At 50.4% G+C, this 25,253-nt stretch overlaps 1 protein-coding gene across 1 annotated transcript in view; it reads right to left on the bottom strand.

The window, feature by feature from the left end:
* Positions 1–20,856, bottom strand: part of PTGIS (prostaglandin I2 synthase) — a 54,712-nt gene extending 33,856 nt beyond the window's left edge. Inside the window, exons 1-5 of the mRNA XM_059896566.1 lie at positions 20,729–20,856; positions 10,499–10,622; positions 8,505–8,683; positions 5,828–5,971; positions 1,172–1,323 (exon numbers count right to left, since the gene is read on the bottom strand). Of these exons, the coding sequence (XP_059752549.1) occupies positions 1,172–1,323; positions 5,828–5,971; positions 8,505–8,683; positions 10,499–10,622; positions 20,729–20,802 (673 nt within the window). The 5' untranslated portion in view covers positions 20,803–20,856. The remainder of the gene's footprint in view (positions 1–1,171; positions 1,324–5,827; positions 5,972–8,504; positions 8,684–10,498; positions 10,623–20,728) is intronic.
* Positions 20,857–25,253: the final 4,397 nt, after the last annotated feature.

Raw genomic sequence — 25,253 nt, 5'->3', positions numbered from 1 at the left:
ATCCAGCAGGAAGCTCTTTACCAATATTGAGTCCACAGAAATGAATGACGTGGGGTTTTACAAACCGATGTGGAAAGTTCTAGATGTGGAGTTCAGTGAAAATGCTAAGTAGCAGAACAATGCCTCTCCAGTGTGCTATGTCGATGTTATAAAAGCACAGGGCTGATAACTAAGAAAAACGAAGGCATGTGTGCTCAGAAAGACATGCTCAAGAATGTTCGTAACAAGCTAACCAAACCAGAAACCAGAAACCACCAAGATGTCCATCCACTAGGAATGGATAACAAATTGTGGTTATTACGCTAATGAAATACTTCACAGCAAAGAAAAAGAACAAACTATAGATACATTCAACCTGCATGAATCTTACAGACATGAAGCTGAGTGAAAGAAATCAGATATGAAAGGGCACATGTTGTATGATTCGTTTTACAGGAAGTGTAAGAACAGGTAAAACTAAGCTGAGGTGAAAGAAATCCATAGAGTGGCTAACTCTGGGGGGCGGATATTGACTGGAAAAGGGCGTAAAAAGTTTAGATTTACCTCGAAGCTGTGCATTTAGGACATGTGTGCTTTCCTGTATATAAATTATACCTCAGTAAAAAAAAGAAATTAAAAACCTTAAAAATAGAAAAAAAATGACACATAACTCTGTGTGTGTGTGTGTGTGTGTGTGTGTGTGTGTGTGTGTTTAGAGAGAGTTCTGCAGGATATACTCCAAGCTAGTAATAATGGTCACCTCTGTGGAGGGGAGGGGGAGTGGTGGGCTGGGATGGGGAGAAGTTGGAGAATTCTTTTATTGTTCCCTCTAAATTATTCTATATGGCTGGAATTTCTTACAATTAGCATAAACTACTTGTAAAAAATTCTAGAGCAAATTAAATCTTAAAACTAGAAAAGGAGCATACACACACACACACACACACACACACACACACACTCAAGGTCCCCAGGCCCCACTCTAGATGTGCTGTATCAGAATTTCCACCGGGAACCCCAGCTCTAGTCCAAGCCCTGCCTCCCCACCACTCTTCTCTTGCATACCCCAGTGACGGGGATCTCACTACCTTTAAGGGCATTAGAATGTCTTTCCTCCTATGTTATCTATGATCCTCCCTCTCTGGGTCCCTCCATTAGCCCCACCGCCCACCAGGGCCCCCATGGTGCTTACCCACTGACAGGGAGCCACGTGCCAGTTTGGGGAGCAGCAGGTCAAGCTGGCGGAAGGTGTGGAAGACGTCGGCTGAGTGGATGCGGTCCTGGGCCTGGCTCTCCTGGGTGTGTGGCGGTGCCTCGACACCGTACAGAGTCAGGTAGCCGGCTCTGGGGGCGGCAAACAGCTGGTCAGGGGGTTGTCTTTGGATACTCCCGGCCGAACCCTCCCAGGGCTGCCTATACGTTTTCTTCATTTGTACACCTGAGGAGCACCTAATTTTCCTACCATATGTCAGGGACCTCTCTGGGCCACAGAGTCAGCAGAGAAGAAAACAGACAAAACCCTCACACCCTCATGGAGCCAACACTCTAATGAGGGAGACAGACAGAGAAACGGGTGGACGAGTCATAGGTCAGCTGGGGCTCAGAGGGAGGGACAACGAGGGAGGGGGTGGGGAGGGGCTCTCGGTGAAGGATGAGAAGGAGCCAGCACAGGGAGAGCAGAGGGAGGGGCCCGAGGCACAGGGAAGAGCCAACCTCCTGCGGCAGGAAGGAGACAGAGCGTGGAGGAGCTGCCCGGAGGCTGGTGAGCAGAGCAGAGTGAGGGGTGGCCAGTGGGGCGAGATGGGGGCACCGATCAGGAAAGGAGGCTCCTGCCCCTGGAGAGGGAGTCAGGGTGGGCTCCCTGGAGGAGGCAGGTCTGAGCTGAGACCTGCAGGATAAGCAGGGGAAAGGGGTTCGGGCAGAGGGCATGGTCCCCGCAAAGGCCCAGAGCCAAGGGAGCAACCACAGCCAGGTCAGGGCACTGCCAGGTACTGCTGGCCCAGGTGCTGGACCAGAGAGTGAGGGGCTGGGGCGCAGCACCCTGGGAGTTTGCAGGGCCAGTTACACAGGGCAGGCAGGGGGCTGGGTGTCAAGGGTGAGAAGGTTGGCCTTGACCCAAAGAGCCCCGAGGGGTCTGAGCAGGAGAGGGACAGGGCCTGGTGGGGGGTATGGAGAGAGGATGAGACACAGGAGCAAGTGCGAGCCCTCGTGTGCACGCACACACACTCACAACACACACACAACACACTCACAACACACACACACACACACACCGCCCACAGGAATGCTCTCAGAGGAAATGTTTTCACCACCAGCCACTTTTTAATGCTCCAGGAGCCCAGCCCCACTGGCCTCCGTCCTGGGAGGAAAACCGCAGGTTTTCACTTTTTCCACGTGGTGAGAGGGACCAGGACTTCTGAGAGAGACACCACGAAGCCCTGATCCAGCCCCCCTCAGCTCCTCCAAGTCCCTGGATCTCCCAGGACAGGGATTTTCCTGAGAAGGAGAGGAAAGAAGCAGGAATGAGGGAGGATGGGGCTGAGAAAGGCCTGTCTGGTCCCCACTTTGTCCCTCATTCACACAGTGTAGACACACAGTAGGTCTTCAATAAATGTTCTATCAGTGGATGAATGGATGGATGGGAGGGAGGATGGGTGGATGGCTGGGAGGGAGGACGAGTGGCTGGATGAATGGATGGATGGTTGGGAAGGAGGGAGGGAGAGTGGGTGGATGGATGCATGGATAGCTAGAACTTAATCCAGAGAACACTGACCTTGGAAGAAAATATGGGGTCACCGTGATTCTGAGCTCAGTTATCCAGGCTACTCTCCCACCTTCTCCCTGCATCCCACTCACCTTCCCCTCAACCAGTTTTGGCCTCCATGCCCCCCAGAGATGGCCGAGTTCAAGACCTGCCCATCCCACTGGACTAAAAGGAAGCAATCCTTCCTTCTGAACAGCTGAAACGAGCTACCTATAGAGTCTAACCCGTCGGCCCTACTGATGCCTCTGCATCAGCCCAGAAAGAATTCCCTCCTCCTTTTCCTCCAAACGTGTAAGCCCCTGGATCCCTCCTCTTCAGACGAATGTCCTCAGTCTCCTTATGGCAGAAGTTGTAAAGGTGCAGCCCACAATCTAGATTCAGTCCAGAAACGTGTTTTGTTTGGTTAATAGAGTTTTCCTAAAAACAAACCGAATGCATATTTAAACATTTGGGGAAAGTCATACAAAATCTGGATTTCCCCCTCCATCTCATTTTGAAAAAGGAGAAAGTCTGACCACTGGGAACCTGCAGTCCTGCCTGGAAGCCCTGGGTAGGAGTGGAGTCACGGCCACCCCTCTTAGACGGGCACAAGCTGGCAGGGTCAGACGGTCCTCCCCAGGCCCTGCGGTCTCTGTGACACTGCAGTTAAACACCTGTCACCATTTGTCATCCTACTTGCACTGGTTTTTTTCTTAAAGCAGAAAACTAGTTCCTTAGATAAAATTTCTACCAAAAATAGGCAATGAAAAATAACCCCTCCCCAAAAGAAAAGAAAACCAGGAAGACCACGAGGTTTCACACTGTGGACATGAAGCCCCTTCCTATGGCACCTCCACATCAAACTAACACCTAACACAGCTGAAGACAGGCAATAAATAATTACATGACCTATAAATAACACACATGACCTATAGGTGGCGCTAGGAGCCATAAAGAAAAAGCTGGAATGGGTGGGGTAATGAGAGGGCCATCATATTAAATGGGGTGGCAGGAAAGACCTCCCTGAGCAGGTGACCCTTGAGATGAGACTTGAATGAAGTGAGGCGGGAGCCATGCCGACATATAGGGAAGAGCATTCTTGGGCAAGGGAACGGAAACTGCAAAGGCCTTGAGTTGGGAGCATGCCTGGCCTGTTCAAGGGGCAGCAAGGAGGCTGGTGAGATGATACCAGCGGAGGCTGGTGAGATGATACCAGCGGAATCAGAGTTAGAACTCTGGATGTGATTGAGTGAGGCAGGGGCCCACACAGGACAGGTTGGAACCTCACGGTCTCGGGCTACGTGAACACACACCTCTGTACCAGTGTGACTGTCATCCAACTTGCCCACTGCTTTTCTATTTCAGGGGCTGCAGACGGTGATGAAAAGGCCCAAGGAGGCAGGAGCTGCAGCCCAGGGCTCAGGCCCTGAAGACACAGGGATCCATTTACATCTGCCCTCCTGCACTTTGCCTGCTGTTACCATGAGCCTAAACGGACCCAGCTGCCACCACGTGGCCCCACCTCCCCCAGTGCCTCAGCTTCTTCTCTGACTTCTTTGCCCACACAAGGATACGGGATGGCAGGAGCTAGGAGACCTGGGAGTGCCCTGCTGTGAACTTGCTGGGTGGTTTTAGCTGACCCTCTCTGGACCTCAGTCTCCACACCATATGATGACAGGGTGGACCAGACCTGCATCACCCAGACCAATCACAGCCATTGATGGTGTCTGCACCACTCCAAGGTGAAATGAGAAAAAGGGGACACATCAAGGGTCATGCTTGAGAGTGTAGACTCTGCATCCAGCCCTGCCAGGACCCCAACCGTGGGACTCTGGGCAAATGACTTAGACTCTCCAGGCCTTAGTTATCTCATCTGTCAAATGGGGTTTGTAAAGTACCCGCTTCACAGAGTTGTTGTGAGGATTAAATGTATTAGTGCACACTGAGCCTACATGAACACACACATGTCATAAATATTCCTGTGTGCCCATATGTGTCAGCAAATGCCTGTCCTTTATCCTCAAACTGTGTTGCTGTAATTTTTTGGAGCGGTTGAAATGTCTCGCTTTTATGAGATGCTGGTCATTAGGGGCGCCACCAAAAACTACTGGCTCTCTTTCCCTCACTGCCTGTGGCCATGCTCCTCCATCCCCGCCGCCACGCAGTCAAATCCACCAGCAGGTCCCACCGACCCCATCCCCCAAAGCTACCCAAATTCTCGCCATCGCCTGGTCCAGGCCACCATTCTGTCTCACCTGGGCAACTACAACAGCCTCCTAACAGGTCCCCCTGCCTCCCTTTCATTGCCATCCACCCAAACTATGGTCTAGTCTCTATCTGGCAGCCAAAGACAGCTTTTAAAACTCTATGTCCAGGGCTTCCCTGGTGGCACAGTGGTTGAGGGTCTGCCTGTCGATGCAGGGGACGCGGGTTCGAGCCCTGGTCTGGGAAGATCCCACATGCCGCGGAGCAACTGGGCCCGTGAGCCACAGCTACTGAGCCTGCGCGTCTGGAGCCTGTGCTCCGCGATAGTGAGAGGCCCGTGCACCGCGATGAGGAGTAGCCCCCACTTGCCGCAACTAGAGAAAGCCCTCACACGGAAACGAAGACCCAACACAGCCGTAAATAAATAAATAAAAATAAAATACTTAAAAAAAAAAAAAGAGCTTCTCCCTATGTTAAAAAACAAAAAACAAAAAAACCCTCTAAGTCCAATGGTGTCATGCCCCTGCTTAAACCCCCAATGTCACTCATCTCACGTAGAATAAATTCCAAAGTCTTCCATGGCCTTGAGGCTCTGTGAGACCCAGTTTCTCCCAGTTTCTCTGACCTCATCCCCCCCCACCCCGCCCCACCTCCTTGGCTCATTAGGCTCCAGCCACACTGGCCCTCTCGCCAAGCATCTGGGTGACCAGCAAGGCCCCTTTTCTGGCCTGTGTCTCCTTTACAGCCCATAGGCTGAGTCAGGCGACCACTCCGAGGCCCAGATACAAAATGTTGTCTTGCGGCCTTTGCTTTGGAGCATCCCAAACTGCTTCCCCATCCACAAAGTCCTCCTGGTTCCCTTGGCCACTATTAATGGCTGGTCCAGAGTGCTGGGCTCACCTGAGCAGGAAGCTGTAGGAGAATTCGAGGAGTCCCATCTCATGCCAGCCACTGCCTGCTTCCGTGGTGTCACCCAGCAGGACAGTGTGGAGGTTGGTATACATGGCTTCCGTGAGCGCCTGGAGCTCTTTGTGGAGGAGAGTCCTGGGGCAAGGAACAAAGGTGTGAGAGTGTAGCTTCCAAAAACATATATATATATGCACACAGGCACCTCCTTGGACAAACCTCAGAGTCCCAGGGCTCCAGTTCCTCATTGGCAATGAGGGCTTTTGGAAGATTGGCTTAAACAAAATATTATTATTTCTATCATCATCAACAATGACGATAGTTACTATTTATTTTGCCAAGCACAATGATCTCATTTTATCTTTTGACAGCCCTAGGGATAACAGTTACTATTATGATACCCATTTACAGATGGAGAGACTCAGGGTCAGAGAGGAAAGTGACTTGCCAAGGTCACCCAGCCAGTAAGTGATACAGCTGGGACTGAAACCCTGATCTGCCCAACTCCAGAGTCTGAACTTTTAAACAGGATAGTCATCCCCTCTCGGGGCACACGAGCTTGGATAAGGAACCCACAGACTTGCAGAAGAGAGAGAACTAAGAAACCAGCCCTTTCTCCTTGAGATCCAAAGTTAGGGAGACCTGTTTGGATAAAGTGTCCCGGACCAAGGACTGCTAATAAACATGACTCCAAGTGAATGCTCCATGAGGAATAAGGGAATCTGGCTGGTGATCTGGTCTCATCATGTGTACCTAGGAGTCTGAGGAGAGGACCAGTTCTGGGAGAGCATGTGGCTGAAGCCAGAAGCCCCCTCTGTACTGAGCCTCCACAATACAGTCAATATTGAGCCATGACTGAACATATGATTAGAAGCCAGGAAAGATGGGATCTTCTAACTAAGTTTAAGGCCCCGCTACACCGCACAAGCATCTAAACCATAAAGGACCCCACAGCATCAAGCGAAGCGTCCATGGGGTGGTGCAGAGCCGATGTTCCACAGTGACACCCTGTGGCAGCAACAAGACCAGTGCTAGTGTACCCATCAGGTGCTCTGGCTCTCTGTTGCCACCTGCTGTTTGGACACAGGATGGACCCCTTTAGACTGAATGAGCCCCTGGGTTCTTGGATAATTCAAGACGGGAAAGCTTCCAGAGGGGTTCCGCGAACTTCCAGGTGATAAAAGCTTTGGGATGTTTCACTGTTGGAAAAACAATAGACATGACCCATGTGAGATAATGTGTGTGAAGGGCTTAACGTAGCGCTTGGCACATTGTAAGTGCTTAATACATGGGAGCTGACACAGTGATCAACCCTGCTCCAACTGTTCCCTTGACTCCACTCCAAGCACTAGTTCTTGACAGAGACAGTAGCCCCCAATAGATGTGGCAGCCATGCCCAGAAGACCTCATGCCAGCTTTTGAGAAATGCCCAGAAACTCTCGGGAGTAGACATTGGAGGAAACTGGGATCCTCCCTGGGTAGGGGGTTTGGATGCAGTGAACTGTGGACTCTTGTTGCTAATGGGACCCCTAGAATAGCAGGACCCAGGACACTCAGGCTCAGCAATACTCCTAGAAGCTGCCCCACAAAGCCAAGGTCAGACTGAGCATTGCCTCTCATCCATGTTCACCTCATGATGCTGGCCTTTCCTCAGCTTTAGCAGTCCTGCAAAACCCAGCCTTCTAGATGCTTTTCCTGACTCCAGGAGGTGAGTCTTCCTGGAGAGAGATCACTAAAGATGACCATCAGACCGTGTGCACTCTTTAGGGGAGGATGCAGAGTCTTACTTCCTCAGTATCTTGGTGGGAGAATGGGCTGTGGAGCCTGCAGACCTGGGTTCAAATCCCAGCTCTGACACTTACTAGCAGTAGACCTTGGGTAAGTCACTTCACTTCTCTGAGTCTCTGCTTCCTCATCTGTAAAATATGGATAAAAATACCTACCTCTGAAGCTGTTGCACAGATATGAACACGTGCCTATCAAACACCTGGCATTTGGCAGGTGTCTTCAGAGGGAGGTTGGTGTCATTCTGCACTCCTGCATCTAGGATGGTGACCAGTGTATGAATGAATACAGGGTAGATGCCCTCACAGGTCCTTTTGTTGATGTAAGTATTACTTATGTTTCAGGACCTGCACCACTTCCTAGCTGTGTGATCTCGGGCAAGTCACTTCTCTTCTCTGAGTCCCGTGTCCTCATCTATAAAATGGGGCTGTAAGTTACCCTCCAGCATTGGTGTGAAGACTCATGAGATCATGCATGATGCTTGGCACAGAGTATGGACTCAAAAACATTAATCACCCCACCACCTCCCTTTATTTGACAGATGTGGAAACAGAGGTTCGGTGCGGTGGGTGGGGGGACTGGTTTGCCCAAAGTCACAAAGCTAGGCAGTGGGAAAGCTGGGATTTGAATCTAGGTCTAGCTGACCCCAACCCTGGTCTCCTTCTACTAAAAATCAGAGCTGCCTCTTGGGAAGTAAAGAGTTCTTCTTCAGCCCAATTCTCTAGGGTTGTTTCTTGTTTTGTTTTTGTTTGTTTTCACAAAATGAAATGTCTTTACTGGACACCTGTTGTGGAAACAAGCTCAGCTCACACAGGACTTGAACTACGCGGGCAGAAGCCGATCGCCCACCCTGGCCCACCCATGGGTACCATCTGCAGCCACTCACGGTTTCATCTTGGACTTTTCATCACTGGGGCTGTAATGCGGAAGCTGCACATCGAAAATCCTCTCCATGAGGAAGACGGCGTAGGCGTGGAAGTCCAGCCTGGTGCGAGGCTCCCACACCACCATGTCATAGGAGTGTGGGTCCAGGAGGACAGTGACATACCTGCCCCCCACCAGCACCTGGGAAGTTGGCAGGGATGGAGTGAGGAGTACAACTATGAACAACAGCAGTTCTCAGAGGTCGACTTACCCCGTGCCAGGCAGGGGCCCCACCAGGTACTTAACAGACAATGCCCCCTCATCTACCTCTCACAACCACCCGGTGAGGCAGGGACCATCATTCACCCATTTATAGCTGAAATGTGATAAGGCATAAAATGTGCCCGAGATCACACAGCTGAGAAGTGGCAGAGCTGGGAATGGAATTCGGCACTTTTTATGAACCAAAGGTTATGCTCTTAACCACCTCACTTTTCAGCATCTTCCGTGGTTATCTCGGTTAATGTCGTATCTCCAGCAGCCAGGAGAGAGTCTACCCACAGAAGCAGCAGATGGATGTGCGTGCATCATAGGTGGATGGATGGGATGGATGGGATGGATGGGATGGATAGATGGATGAACTGGGTGGGTGGATGGATGGACGGATGGATGGGATGGATGGATGAATGTATAGATGGATGGATGGGAGGATGTCGGTGGATAAATGGATATATTATAGGTGTGGGTGGGTGGATGGATGGATGAGTGGATAAATGGATGGAAGAAAGGAAGGAAGGATGGATGGATGTTGTTGGATAAATGCTGGTGCATGTGAAAGCAAAACCTTCTTTGGGAGGCTGAGCTCTGTATGTAACATGCTGCTCAAGACGGGAAGGAAACAGCACTGGAGAGCTGTAATCCTGCAGTCAACAAAGGTAAGGGCATTTTCCCTCAAATGTCTGTGGAGGGGGTCACACAACTCTAACTACCCACTGCCTTAGCCCTGCTTTCAAAATGTGGTCTGTGAGTCATGTTAATCAAACTCTCTTATAAAATACAAGCCAATATCCAAGAAAAATGCTATTGGATGGATGGTTAGATGGGTGGATAAATGGAAGGATAGATCACTGAATGTGTGTTGGATGGAAAGATGGATGGATGGGCCGCTAGAGGTTGGTTGCAAACTAAATGTATGAATGAATGTTGGGTACATGGATGGCAGGATGCTAAGTGGATACTGGGTAAACAGATTGAAGGGTGAATGTTGGATTCACTTCTAACTTCCAAGTTAGAAGGAGACGTGGAAGGTGGATGGATGAGTGATATAAATAGATGTATATAGAGTGGACAGACATTGGATATTGAAAGGATAGATAACCAAATGCTGGGTGGTAGTGGCAGATGGACGGAAACATGGGCAGATAAGCAGAAGAATGGAAGTTGGTGGAAATTGACTATATGGTTGAAAGTTGGGTGGATGCTACGTCCATGAGCGGAAGAATGCTGGATAAATTGGGTAGACAGGCAGAGGAATAGATGATGGATAAGTGGATGGATAGGCAGATTTTGGATAGGTATTTAGAAAGACGGACGAATGAGTGGATAGATGGAGGTTGATGGAAATGGAATATATGAATGAATATTGGATGGATATTAAGACGGAAGAAGGCTGCTTAGATATTGGGCAGATAGGCAGAAGGACAGATGTTAGATGGATGGGTGGATGTGGGACAGATGGAAGTTGAATGAATGGATAGAGGTCGGTTAGATGAACACACCAAGTATTGGATAATATTAAATGACTGCATAGCTGCACGTTGGGAAGATGCTAGAGGGATAATGAAGGGATGAATGTTAGATAAATGTTGGATGTACAGTTGGATAGGCATATAGAAAGTTGGTTGGACCACTGGATGGTTAGTGTATGGATGGGTATTGAAGAAATCAGTAAACACCAGGTTTAATAGGCCCAGCTGCTCATCCCCTTCCCTCCCAAGAGGCAAAAGAGGCACTTACAGTAAAGATATCACCATGCTTCTCCTTCATCCTAGTGAGGAAGCTGGCAGCATCTTTTCCAAACTCCAAAGCATAGCCCAACCAGGGGATACTGCCCAGGTCCAGGGGAGGCTCGCCAGGTCGCCTGCAGAAGCCACAGCACTTATCACCATTTGGTGAAGCAGGGAAGAGGACAAAGAGTGTGGGGCATGGCGTGAGATTTTCAGTGGAGAGGAAGGCTTCCCTGAGGAGACATTTGACCAAAGACCTGAAGGCGGTGAGGGAGGGAGCCACATGGATATCTAAAAGAACAGCTTCCAAGCAGAGGGAACAAGGGCAAAGGCCCCTAAGTTGGATCGTGCCTGGTGTGTTCAAAGAACAGTGAGGAGGCCAGGGTGGCTGGATGTGGGAACAAGACGCGTACAGTAGAAGGTGAGGCCAGAACAGGAACAGGGGCCAGACCATGCAGGGCCTTGTAGGCAGCTCTGAGGACTTCAGCTTTTGCTCTGAGTGAGGTGGGAGCCACTGGAGTTTGAAGTAGAGGAGGGACAGGATTTCGCTTTGGTTTTTACAAGAGGCTTTTGGCTGCTGAGTAGGGAATAGCCCACAGGGGGCTGAGAGCAGAAGCTGGAGTACCAGTTGATGTTGGTACATTCTGGGGGGTCCAGTTAAGGTGGTCACCTCTCTGCAGGTAGGAGAACCTTCCAGAACCCAGTAGTATTAGGATACAGAGTTCTCTGTTTGAGCCAGCATGGACCAGGGTCCTGGTCTCTCACAATTCCTCTCATGCCCACCGAGAAAGGGTGAGGCTGGAGAGCATGGCTGGATGGCAGGAGGTGGTAGAAGAACTGCCCTTATCGCTGACCCCTGACTGCCCCTCTCCAGCTCAGAATCTGAGGTATCTCAGGAGGCCAGAGGCCATGCCCATGGCCTGTGGGGATGCCCCAGGGGTACAGGTAGCTCAGCCAGGGGGTAGGAAGGTTGTGTGTGATATTCAAGGTCAAAATCTCATCTGTGAGAGCAGAGGGGCTCCTCTGAGGCTATAATAACATATCTCCAGCTCACTACGGTGGATGGAATTCTAAGGTACCTACAATGACCTACAACTGAGTGAGGTAGATGGTACAGTTAACTTTGAGAAAGGATGATTCTTCTTAGTGGACCTGACCTAATCAGGTGAGGACAGGGCTTACAAGGGGCAGGGATCTTCCTGGCAAAAGAGACTGAGATTTGGCATAAGGTAGATTCTTTGCTGCTGGCTTTGAAGATGGAAGGGGCCACATGGCAAGGAATGCATGCGGCCTCTAGGGGCTATGAGTGGACCTTGGCTGACAGCAAGCAAGGAAATGGGGACCTCAGTCCCACAACCACAAGGAGCTGAATTCAGCCAGATTCTTCCCTGGAGGTTCCTGATAGGAAGGCAGCCTGGCCAACACCTTAATTTCTGCCTTGTAAGACTCTGGACAGAGAACACAGACACACTGTGCTGGACTTCTGATCTATTGAAGTGTGAGCTAATAAATGGGTGTTGTTTTAAGCTCCCAACTATATGGTAATTTGTTACACAGTAAGCGATAACTAATACACTCAAACTGACATTGCACTTGCACTGGGCCCTGCCCTTGGCCAAGCATTTGATATATGAATGTCTCATCTCATCCTCCCCAACCACCCTCTGAGGGAGGGGCTATAAGCTAAAGAGAGCTATGTTATGATCACAAAATGGGCTTCACAATATTACATTCACACCTTCACCAAATATTAACTATAAAGCAGGCATCGTCCTTGGCACTGGAGATACAGGAGTGAACAGGGAAGATGAGGTGGAGGGCCATGACCTCACAGGGCTTACATAACTAATAAGGGGAGACAGACAAAAACAAAGAAGCAATATCATTTCAGACAGCGAGAAGTGTGATGAAGAAAATAAAGGAGATAAAACGTGACAATGAAAAGACAAATAACCCAATTTAACAATGCACAAAAGAATTTGAATGGACAGTTCTCCAAGGAAGATATACAAATGGCCAGTAAGCACATGAAAAGATTCTCAACATCATTAGTCATTGGGGAAATGAAAATCAAAACGACAAGCAGTACCACTTCAAATCCACTAAGATGGCCATAATGTTAAAAAAAAAAAAATGAAAATAAGTGCTGGGAAGAATGTGGAGAAATGGGAATCCTCATGTATTTCTAGTGGGAATGTACAATGGTGCAGCTGCTTTGGAAACTAGTCTCGCAGTTTCTTGAAAGATTAAAAGAGTGACTATATGACCCAGCAATATACCCTAAAGAATTGAAAACATAAGTTCATACATAAACTTATACACTATTGTTCATAGTATCATTAATCATAATAGCCCCAAAGTGGAACCAACCCAAATATCCACCGACGGATGAATGTATAAACACAATGTGGTGTATTCATACTGTGGAATATTATTCAGTCATGAAAAGGAGTGAAGTACTGATTCACACTACAATTTGGAAGCACCTCAAAACCATCATGCTGAGTAAAAGAAGCCAGACACAAAAGGCCACATAGGGTATGATTCTATTTCTATGAATGTCCAGAAAAGGCAAATCAATGGAGATAGAAAGTAGATTCATGGTCTCCAGGGTCTGAGGGGAGGGTGGAATGGAGAGTGACCGCTCATGGGTACCAGCTTTCTTTTTGGAGTGATGAATATATTCCAGAGTTAGATAGTGGTGATGGGTGCACAGCCCTGTGGCTATACTAAAAACCATTGAATTGTATATTTTAAAAAGATGAGTTTTATAGTATGTGAAATACATCTCATTAAAGAAAAAAGAAGGGTGATTGATATGAGATAGTGGGGCGGTGCTAGTTTAGAGAAGGTGGTCAGGGAGGGCCTCTCCAAGGAGGTGCCATGTGAGCAGAGACTGGAAGGAAGAGTGGGGAGAAGAACCTTACAGGCAGGGAACAGCAAGTGCAAAGGCCCTGGGGTAAGAGCACACTTGGTGAGGTTCTCAAGACAGCAGGAGCCGCTGTGGTGGGAGTGGAGGATGTGGGGGTGAAAGACTGGAAATGACCTGGGGACCAAGAGGGCCAGTGGCCGAGGACAGAGTCTGGCTTTTATTACAAGTGTGGTGGGGACCCTCTGGAGGGTTTGAAGTAGGATTTAGGAAGTGATGTGATTGTGCTTTTAAAAGGTTGCAAGAGGGAATTCCCTGGCAGTCCAGTGGTTAGGACTCTGCGCTTCCACTGCAGGAGGCACAGGTTCAATCCCTGGTCAGGGAACTAAGATGCCGCAGGCTGCGCGGTGCAGCCAAAAAAAAAAAAAAAGTTGCAAGAGCGAGAGACAGGAGGGAGATGTGTCAGGAGACTAAAGCAATAACGGTGGGAGTGGAGGCTGTGATCCCCCAGGAGCCAGGCCTAGCATCCGACTCCTCCACTTCCAGGTCGGGGGTTTTTGTGCCATCCCCAGAAGTCCAGGGGGGACCACCTTCCCTTCATCCTTCTTCCCCTCCCTGTCTACCTTCTTCCACCACAGCCTCCTGCCTCCTCAGTCTGACTGTCCCCCAACATAACCCAAAGCGGGGAACAGGTGGTGGACAGAGAGACTGGCTAGATTTGAGGGCCAGAGTTTGGGAAATATGGAAGCAGAACCAGAGGTGAGGGTTGAGGGCATTAGGAAGTGCCTCCCCCCACCCACTTCCTCCTCTCTCCCCACTCCCACCCTGCCTCTGAGCCCATCATTGAGGACACTCGCAAAGGTGCAGCTCGGGGATTCTAAGGGGGTGCTGGGGACGTGCCAAGACCCTTCCTTTCCCCTCACCTCTCTGTGAGCCGCTTCTCCCGAAGGCTCCGTTTAAAGGCTGGCACAGCACCGGGCTGGAGGAGCCCAGCGTGCACCAGCCCTCTCCCAGTCCAGGTCTGAGCCCAGAGACAGGACACAGGAGCGGCGATTTTTGCACAAGAGGCAGGAGGGCAGGATGGTTGTTATGAGCCTGACTTTAGCACCACACGTCCTGGCTTCAAATCCCAGCCATGCTTCTTGCTGGCCATGTGACTTTGCTTCCCTACGCCTGTTTCCTCACCTGTAAAAGAGGAGTGACGACACTACTGACCACACTGGGCTGTGATGAAGATGAAGGGGGCTGTAGAACAGTGCCTGGCACCTGGCAACTGGGGAGCAGCTGGGGTGGGTCTGAGAAGCAGGACCAATATGACTCCCGGGTGCCATTTCTTGAGCAACGGCTATATGCCAGGTGCAAAGGTTTCCTTGCTTGGTAATAATGGCTGATACTTGATGAGCCCTGACTGTGTTATCCTTTGAGGAAGGAAGCATTGTATTTCTATCAAGCCCATTTTACAGCAGATGAAACTGAGGCACAGAAGGGGCTGAGCCACTTGCCCGAGGGCCCACCGTGGAGGGTCTGGGTTTCTAATCCAGGCAGGCCTGGCTGCAGAGCCCACACTCTTGATGCTACGCTGGCCCCAAGTCACCCCAAGTGGACATCTGCACAGCCACTTTGCAGGTGAGGAAACTGAAACACAGAGAGGTTTCAGCGACCTTCCCAAACGCAGGGCCTGAGATTTTCCCCTAAGATTTTCCCCTTTTGGGGTGTGGGTGGGGCTTCCTTTCCCTGCCTTTGACTCTGGCTGCCACCGGAGCACCCCAGCGAGCCTGGTGTTATTTCTGGCAGCATTCATCTTTCCCCTGAAAATTTCCAAGGAGGTGCGGACAAAGGCAGGAAGCTGGGAGCCCAGGCATCTGATTCCTGATGTGCCAGAGGCTCCTTCAGCCCCCGGGGCCCTGAATCCAACTCAGGCCCAGGTCACATTCCAGGGTGACTCAGCCAGAGGCCAGCAGGGGCGAAGGAGGCTCTATTTTGGGGTCTGCGGTCTCTAGCCTGCCTCATGGACACTCTCACTGTTCTGAGGCACTGCCAGGCCCGGGGGGGCAGGGATGCAGGTCGTGACCCTCTCATCCCCAGCTCCTGCCCACACGGCTGATCGCTGCCTTCCCTTCCTGGTTCAGACACCAAGGCATCTTTTTTGATTCTCCCCTGGAGCTTTGATTCCTATCATGTGGGTTCCTCAAAAACCTGCCCATTCTTTGCTCACAGAGCCCACCGCCAATCCCATCATCTGTCCTGTCTCTCTCTCCCACTCGTACCTTTGAGAAAATCAGGGAGAAAGTCATGCATGGATATCAACCACCTTTGTGTCCCTTGAAGTATCACACCCTCTCTGGACAGAAGTTCCATGAAGGCAGACACTTCTTGTAGACCCAGCACTTAGAACAGTGCCTGGGACATAGTAGACGCTTAATAAATATGTCTCAGATGAACGAATCATGCACACAGTTGGTGCTCAATGAGCAGCACCGGCCTCCCAGACTCGTAAGAAGGTTAAGGGAGCTAATGCAGGTCAAGAGCCTGACACACAGTCTGCATTCCGGCTTGCCCAGAGCAGAAGCTGCTCATTTAGCTGTGCAGTGTTGGTAGATTGCCCAACCTCTCTGTCCAGTAGTTTCAGCTCAATTCAGGGCCTCAAGGAGGATTTAATGGAGGAACAGAGGGGCTGGTTGCTGCCCAGCTGGGTTGGAACAACCTGAGTCTGTTTAAACTGTTTAACCCATTCTCTCCCCAGGGCTCATCCACAGGCTGTCTGCCACTAACCAAGGGTCTCCCTAACCCTCTTCTGCTCTTCCCTCCCATTGCCTCCCATGGTGTAGAAAAAGCATGTGGCTGCCTTGCTCTAGGTTCTGTTTTCCTGTTTTTGTAATAGATACAGATTCATAGAATTGTTCCTCAGCATAATAAAAAAACAGTAGAGCAGGTATAGTTATAAATAGAACAGCTGCATGTTGGAGAGGCAATAGGGAGTGGTGGAGACTGTGGCAAGGTTTAGAGCAGGTTCTACAACTGAGTCCCAGGCAAGTGTTGCTAGATCTTCCAATTTTTCAGGAGAAGCTGGAAATCTGGGGGTTTGTGTGTGGACTCCCCCAGTTTTCCCCCCTTGTACTGTGTGGTCCACATCAGACCCACCTGGGGCTGAATCCAGTCATGGACTACCATTTGGTGACCTCTGGTTAGCACGTGTTAGAATAAGACAGATTTATTTTTGCCTAGTAATTCCGTGTCCTGCAAGGGCCCAGAATGACCCTTGTGCCTCTATGAACCCTCATCTGATGCCACTGTGCCACCCAGAAAAGGGTCTCCCACCCAGGAGACTTCTTCCAATGCTCCCTGGAGCAGCCACACAAGCCCAAAGAGGAAGACAGACGCATTCAGCCTGGTGTAGTGGCTGGGGCCTGAGAGACCAGCTGCGTGAGCTAGCTCAGAGCCCAGATGGAGAAACTAAGGCCCGGAAAGCAGGAAGGATGTTTCTGATACTCACACGGCAGATAATTAGCCCCAGTGGGCACAGCAGTCAGACTCCTAAGTCCCAACACAAGGCCTCCTAACTCCCTGCTCACCACCTTTCCCCGGAGAAAATACTCACGGTTACTGAGCCAGGTTTTAAAATTCTTTGCCATAATGGCAGAAATTTGAATTTGGACTGGGAACTAGATGATATTAAGAATTATCTTTTAGGGAGTTCCCCAGTGGTCCAGTGGTTAGGACTCTTCCCTCTCACTGCCAGGGGCCTGGTTCCATCCCTGGTTGGGGAACTAAAATCCCACAAGCCGTGCGGTGTGGCCAAAAAAAAAAAAAAAAAGATAGCAGAAATTTATTTTAAAAAAAAAGAATTATCTTTTATATTCTCAGGCAGAATAGCAGCGTCACAATTGTTTTTTAACATGCACCCTGAAATACTTAATGCTGAGATATCATGATATCTGTAATTTTTAAAAATATGTTAACAGCTGTCAAATCAAGGTGATGGGTACAAGGGGTTCTTATACTGTTCTTTTAATTTCTTCTGTATAGTTGAAACTTTTCATAGTTAAAAATGTTTTAATTTTTTAAAAAGGCCAGACGTAAAGACAAGACTAAATGACTGACTGAAGTAGTGCTTTTTTTACCCTTTAACTGAGAAAAGCATGAATTTTGGAACCAGCTAGATGGAGAATATAACTTCTGTGTGGCCTTAAGGAGGTCACTTAGCCTTTCTAAGCCTCAGCTGTCAGGTGGGGTGATGGACATCACCTCGGGGGCTGATCAGGAGAAGTGAATGAGCCGTGGGAGGTGCAGGGCCTCGCGTGTTTTGACCCAAACTTTGGATCGCCATCAACACGGCATCAGTCTTTACCTCTTTTTCCAACACTTGATTATTTGTGGTTCCTGAAGAATCTTCTGGTCATAGCTGCATCTCTTACTATCTTAATATCATGTGGTTTAAGACTTTTGAGCAATCAGATCACAAATAAAATGTGTGGGAAGAATGAAAATTCATTTTCTCTGAAAATTAAAAATTCCTGAAGCCCAAATTTTTAGTCCACGCGACCCTGGGCAAGTTGCTTGGCCTCTCTGGGCCTCAGTTTTCTCCTCTGTAAAATGGGGGTAACAAGAGTGCCCCCATCTCCAAGTTAGGAGAAATTGAGATTGGGGGCCTAAATTCCGGCCCCTGTGGGGTCTCCCAAGGATCCACGCAACTCTGCCCCCCCAGGGTCCACACTACCACCTGCACAACTGTCAGTGACCCCCATTCCCACACTTCTCCCCAGTACCCACCTGGTGAAACTTCTAAGCTGTCCACAGGTATAAAAATCAACAACTCACCCTCAAAGACAAATTAGCTCTCTGGATTGATAGCAAGAATTAGCTAAAATAATGTCTGACATTCCTTCTAATCCAGCAATTCCACTCTCACCTACTATTATCGTCACCATTCCCTGTTTTGTTTTGTTTTGTTGGGGTTTTTTTTGGCAGTGCCGTGTGGCCTGTGGGATCTTAGTTCCCTGCCCAGGGATCGAACCTGTGCCCCCTGCAGTGGAAGCACGGAATCCTAAACAGTAGACTGCCAGGCAATTCCATCATCATTCCCATTTTAAAGACTGGGAAACTGGACTTCCCTGGCGGTCCAGTGGTTAAGACTGCGCTTCCACTGCAGGGGGCGCAGGTTCGATCCCTGGTCAGGGAACTAAGATCCTGCATGCCGTGTGGTGTGGCCAAAAAAAAAAAAAAAAAAGCATAAAGATTGGGAAACTGAGGCAGAGAGCAGTTACTCAACTTGTTCTTACTCCTGGAGGCTGGGAGTTTCCATATGCTAAGCACCCAGGTGCCCAGCCTCCCAGAATCCGTGTGGCTGCCCTCATCTGCCCCAGAGAAAAGCACAGACCAGGAGGCCCTACAGGATGAGCCCAGCACATTGTCTGAAATAGCAGAAACACTGGAAACAACTTGAGTCCCTCAATAGGGACAGGAGTAAAAGGGAAAAAATAAACCTGCACCTATTCGTACTATGGAATACTACGCAAAAGATTGAAAGAATGAATTAGATCTCCACATAGCAACATGGACAGATGTCAAAACGAAAACCTGGAGTGAAAACAGCAAAGGTACAGTCTGAAAACAACTCTGTACAGAGTTTCCAAAAAGCCTCACAACTTAGGAAAAATAATTTATTTCTCTATAAGGAAACTTATCTGTGGCCTTTTTCATTTTCATTTTTCCAGGCAAATGATTGAATGTATGGTGTTAAGTTTCACCTGGAAAGGTGTCCAGAGGTTGAAGAAAAATATCGTGAACTCACTGTGTGGAAATTCAACTAACACATTGTTTAAAAATAAAAGGTTTCCAGAAAATTTCTGGAATTTTCAGACACTCTGATTTAAACACATACACACACACACACACACACACACACACACCCCACACTTCCACCGCCCTGTGTTATCTATGAGCTAATGTCTATGCGTATAAGAATAATTTTTAAAATAGCTGGGAGGCTGAGGAGATATGACAACCAAAGGCAGTACCCTGGATGAGATCCTAGCACAGAAAGAAGACGTTAATGGAAAAACTGATGAAATTCAAATAAAGTCTGGAGTTTGGTTAATGGTAACAGACCAGTGTTGGTTTATTTAGTTTTAATGACTGTACCATGATAATGTAAGAGGTTAACAATAGCAGAAACTGTGAGGGGTATTTGGGAACTCTTTGTACAACTTTTCTGTAAATATAAAACCAGTCTAAAATAAAAAGTCTAAAATAAAAAATCTTTTTAAAAGATCTGGGAGGTTCCTCTCAAATTAATCAACAGGAGAGGTCCTGAATTGTCGGAAGAGTGGTTAGAAGGGCTTCAGTCTTATCTATAATGGGATAAATGCTTAAGTCAAATATATTCCTTGTGCAATTCAAATTAATTTTTAAAATATTTTATAAAAAGGAAAAGATCTATACTGCCATCTCCTTGATTTGAGATGGATGAGTTTTACTTTTCTCCTAAATCGCAGATTCTCGATGGAGCAGGAGAACCTTGGGGGCTAGGAAGCTGAGGCATTTGGTTCTGGTTCTACTCCGCCCGAGGAGACCTCAGCAGAAGGGAGACCCCTTTGTGGGCCTGAGTTTCTCAGGCAGAGGGAAATACCGAGCCTACTCAGCCCCTGCGTCCGGATCGGGGAATCCTGTGGAAGGTGGTTCCAGGGCCGTAAGAGGGCATCCTTCAGGGCCTCTGCCTTCCCCAGCCTCAACTCTGCCGTCTGTGTAATGGGGGTGAGAGCAAGCCTGGGGGTTGACACCGAGTTGGTGCACGATCCAGGCAGAGGCTGAAGAGCTGGAGGGGGCTTCTTCCACCGGGAGTCACATCGAGCATGTCCACGCACCCACTCTGCACCCGTGACTCTCGGTTCTCAGCTGAAACCCCCTCGCAGGTCCCGGGCACCGCTCTCTGGGCCAGGCCGGGCTTCTCGCGCCCCGGCCGGGCTTCTCGCGCCCCGGCCGAGCGAGTGTGTGCGGTGGGTGAGCAGCCCTCTGGGACTCCTCTCCCTGCACCTTCCCGCGCGCGTCTCCCCAACTCGGAGCCCTCTTTAAGCCCTCTGGGCCTGGCCCCCTCCCCGGGGCGGGGGAGGAGCGCGGAAGCCCCTTCGGCCGGACACCTGGGCTCCCACCTCCAGGCTCGCCCGGGGGGTGTAGGGGACGGTGGGAGGAGGACCCCCTCCTGCCCGCGGGACTGGAGCGGGGTTTCCGACGCGGGCCCGCCGCTGGCTCGGCGACCCCCTCGCTGCAGCCGGGGCGCGGGCCTGAGCGGAGACGACCCTTTGTCTGGCCGGGGGCGGCGCTGGCGGGCCGGGGTGGGGGGAGCCGGGGGCGGGCCGGGCGGGGGGCACTCACCGCGTGCGCCGGCGGCTCAGCAGCAGCAGCAGCAGCAGCGCGGCCAGAAGGCCGAAGACCACGGCCCAGGACATGGCAGGGCCGGCGACCAGACAGCGGCTGCGGAGCGCCGGAGGCGGCCGGGCTGGCTTGGGGGCCACGGGGGCCACGGGGGCCCAGCCCCGGAGCCGACCCCGCCCCCACGCCCCTCCCCCTCTCCCCCGCCCACCCGCTTACGGGCGGGGGCAGGGCCTGCGGTCCCTCCCAGGTCCAGGGGGTGGGTGGGGTCGCTCTTGGAGACTCCGCTCAGCTCAGCTTCTGCGGGACGGGCTCCGACCCCCTGGCCCAGGAAAGGGTGGGAGGGGTGTGCGTGGAAAATGTGGGTGCGGGGGACGGGAAGGAAGGGGATGCGGTGGGACGGGAGGGATGGTGGAGGGGAAAGGGAGGGGATGTGCAGGGAGGGAGGGGTTACGCGGGGGGGGTGGGGGAGGAATGGGGGATTTGGGGAAGAGGAAGGAAGGGAATATGGGGGGACGGAGGGGTAATGGGGATAGAGAAAGTGTGAGGATGAGAGGTCAAGCGGTGGCAGAGGAGGGATTGGGGGTGGGAGGGGACTGGAAGGGCCTTTCCTCCACATTCCACCTAAGCAGTCTCCACCACTCTAGCCGCCCCCCGCCCCTCACCCATCCCATCCCCACCCCACCCCGGATGGGCTAGAGACCATTAGTTTTCTATTCTGTTGGTCTGGGCGGAGTGGGGTTGTACCGCCCCCTGTTTTACCTTCAATAACTACAGTGGAGGGGGCACAAGAGCTCAGAGCACCCCGCTCTGAGTCCCTCATCTGCAACTGCTGTAGGGACAATAAGTGTACATCACCCACCTGTACCTGCAGCACAGCAGGGGCTCAGAATAAGGTGGACATTGTCACATTACCTGGTACTTAGGGTGTTGGCCTCTGGTGCCAGTGACTCTGCAAGAGACCACCCCTGGGCGAGAACCTGGGCTCCCAGCTGGAAGGGTCTGGACCTCACTCCACCCTCTCCACTCCCTACACACATCCCACCCCATTTACACCTGGGAAACCTTGGCCAGGGAACTTACCCTCTCTTAAGCTGCTTCCTTATCTGGGGACAGAGAGGTCAGAGTTGTACTTTACCTTAAGGGGTTGCTGTGAAGAACTGATGAGAGCTTGTCAGTAGAGGGAAGTGCAAACTAGGAGTGCTGGGCACGTGTGAGTTTTGTGAGGCAGTGGGCAGAGTGTGGAGCTGGGACCCAGAATGTCTGATTCTAATCCTGGGGCTGCCGCTCACTGCTGGGTGAACTGAGACAGGTTTCATTTCATCTTAGCAACAGCCCCCTGGCTGAGCCGTTACTCCTCCCTGGTCTCCTGGCTTCTGCCCTCATCTCTCTGCAGTCCATTCTCCCCGCAGTTGTCAGAAGAATCCTGCTAGAACCTAAGTCAGATCCTCTACTGAATCCTGCTCAGAGCCCTCCATGGCTCCACCTCACTCAGAGCACAGCCCAAGTCCTTACAAGGTCTTGTAAGGACTTGATCTGCCCCCTCCCACCTCTACCTCCCTGCCCTCGTGTCCTCCCACTCTCTGCCTCACCCACTCTGCTCCAGCCACACTCATCTCTCACCCTGCCCCAAGTATTCCAAACTCACTCCCACCTCAGGGCCTTTGCACTTGCTATTCCTTCTGATTGGAACACTCTTCTCTCATATACTTGCACAGCTGGCTTTTTTCATCACATCCCTCATCCCTCTGTCTCTGCTCAGCTGTCAACCGCTCAAAGAAGCCCTCCCTGACTGCCTGGTCTAAGGCAGTCACATCAGCCCTGTCTATTGCCTTGAACTGTTTTTGGGTTTTTTTTTTTCCTCGACAGTACTTAACATTTCCTGCTATCATATTAGAGCTTCATTTATTTGCCTGTTTAATGTTGGCTGTCAAGGCAGTTGGATGACCCTCATGTGGCCTCAGCAGACTGAGAACATCAAGAGGCAAAAGGAGTCTCTTGAACCTCTTGTTTATTCATCCGGCTTACCCACCAGCAAAGCTGACAATCCCAAAAAGGCCACAGAACAGGCCTGGAGGATTTTCTCCAAATTTGGGGAGCCCCACGGGGCAGCCTTCTGGCAGTGGGGTTCACAGTCCGGCTTGGCCAATACTAAACCGTGTGACCCCAGGCAGTCTGCTCCACCTCCCTGAGCCGAGGTGCCTCATCGGTGAAATGGGGATGAAGTGAAGAGTAAATGACCTAATCCAGGTGACACAATTGTCAGAGTGCCGGACGCACAGTGAGCATTAGTGGGGGTCAACTGCTATTAGCACTTAATTCCAATCCAGCCTCTCACCATATGTGAGATCAAGGCTTGGTCTCAGTTTTCTTATCTGAGAAATGGGGAGAACAGTTCCTTCCTCACAGGACAGTTGTGAGGACTGAATTAAATGATGAGAGAATGAAATCACCCAGCATGGGGCCTGGCACACAGTAGGTGCTCAATAAATGTTAGCTCGCCAATCCCACACCCCTGGCTTGAGTGCAAACTAGCATCACCTCAGTCCAAATCCCCCCAAATCACATGTCCCTCTTCCCCCCCTCAGCCCAAGGGCAAAATCCCCCCCCAGGGAAGGAGGCCAGCTGCTCACACACCAAAGAGAGAGGAAGGTTTTGGGGCCCCTGGTTTCTCCCTTGCTATCAGAATCTGATTTTGTTCACGAATCAAGCAGGTGTTTAGGAAGATGGCCCCACCCCCTTCCCACAGAATGAACCAGCATTGGTCTGAGCCAGCCAGGGACATCCCTCTTTGCTAGGGATTGGTCCAGTGGTGGCCACGTGAGCACCATCTGGACATTTGTTGGGGGCTTCTGGGAATTTTTTCCCTCCCTATTCTCCTCCTTTTCTTTGGGGGCCATTGTGTAAGGATGTGGTGGTGGGGATATTATGAAGGAAGGCCAGGAAAATGGCAGAACCCCAAACCAGAGCGGCAGAAGAACCATCCCTGGAACCACTTACGTCCAGACTTATTGTTTAATGAGATAATCAAATGCCTTTGTTGCTGAAGACACAGTGAGTCAGATTTTCTCTTACTTGCCGCCAAAAACTTTCCTAACTAAGATGACTTCCAGTTATGGCTGTGCCGAGGACAGCGTGAGGTAATCATGCATCCAAAGCACCTTGCCCATGAGGAGCATTCAAAAATGTCACTTCATCTCGTTAGTTTTGCTTTTTGTTTTTTTTTTTACAGCTCCGTCTTTCTATACTTATTGGGCTAATAGGGCATTCAACTTTCTGGTTATGGCATCTTGCAAGAACAGGCAGGCTCTGAAAAGTAGCAGAAATTCCAAATTCCCCTGACCCATGAGGACTAACAGGGCCCTGCAGAGGGCAGGGCTGGTATGTCCTCAAGAATGAAGAGGAGGGAAGACACCCCAAGAGTGACCCTCAGCCCACGGTGAAGGGCTTGAGAGCCAGGTTCAAATCCCAACATTGCCCACTCGCTTGCTGTATGAAACCTAAGCAAGTCACTTCACCTCTCTGAGCCTCAACTACCTTATCTGTGCAGTGGACGTGTTGCTGGTAGTGGTGATGGCAGGGAGGCACCCAGCGGGATTTCAAACCCAGCATTTAAGCCTTCATCTGAGAAGTGAAGCCCACATGTCAGGTGGACCTCAGGAAACCCCTCCTTCCATCCAGCTGTACCAGGGGCTGCCACCCAGTGACAAGCATCGGACTTTCCCCCGTAGGAGTCTCGGTATGTCCGGATGTCCGCTGTCCACTAGAGCCAAGACATCTGGGCAAGTCTCTGGGCCCGCCTGACCTCCACTCTCTTATCTGGCTACTGTAAGGTCATAAGGATAATGACAAGCCCCAACTCCTTCAGAAAATGGGGGGCTTCGCCTGGGAAAGGACAGCCCTTCCAACCCCATGCCCCTGCTTCCTCTCTTCCAGGAACCAGGTCTGGTTCATGTCTGCATCCTAAAGGCCACAAACCAAATGTGTCAGGAAAGGAAAATATGTGTGTTGCCTTCTTCAAAGCTGAAAACCAGCCCCATCAGAGACAGGCAGTTTTAAATACTTCCGTAATTATAGTTCTAACTTTAGTTGGTAATTTGGGCCATTCAAAACACTTTCTCATATTTACTCATTGAATCTCTACAAAGCCCTTATAAAATGGGTACTGTTATTATTCCCAGTGTGCAAATGGTGAAACCAAGGCCCAGAGAGGCTCAGTAACTTACCCAAAGTCACACAACACTTCCTTTCATAGACTTGAGCCTGGGACTTTGATGCCCTCTGAGGACAGGCTATTTTCCCTGGGGTGTGAACACACCAGGGGCTTTCCCACCCCCATAGCTTTACTCATGCTGTTTACCTGCCTGGAAGCCTTCTCTTTCTCTTCCTTTTGGTTTATCCAAATCTGTTATGGGAAGGTGTGTTAGTTCAGGTCCTCTGAGACAGCCAAGATGAGACGAGACATACAAGAAATTTACTGGGGAAAAGGCCAGGGAGGAAAGTGAGGGGGAAGCCAGAGGAGGCTGGA

Source organism: Balaenoptera ricei, chromosome 15, assembly GCF_028023285.1.
Source record: "Balaenoptera ricei isolate mBalRic1 chromosome 15, mBalRic1.hap2, whole genome shotgun sequence".
Taxonomy (NCBI): Eukaryota; Metazoa; Chordata; class Mammalia; order Artiodactyla; family Balaenopteridae; genus Balaenoptera; species Balaenoptera ricei.
The sequence above is the reverse complement of the archived record's forward strand: the minus strand, read 5'-3'. Positions and strand labels throughout refer to the sequence as shown.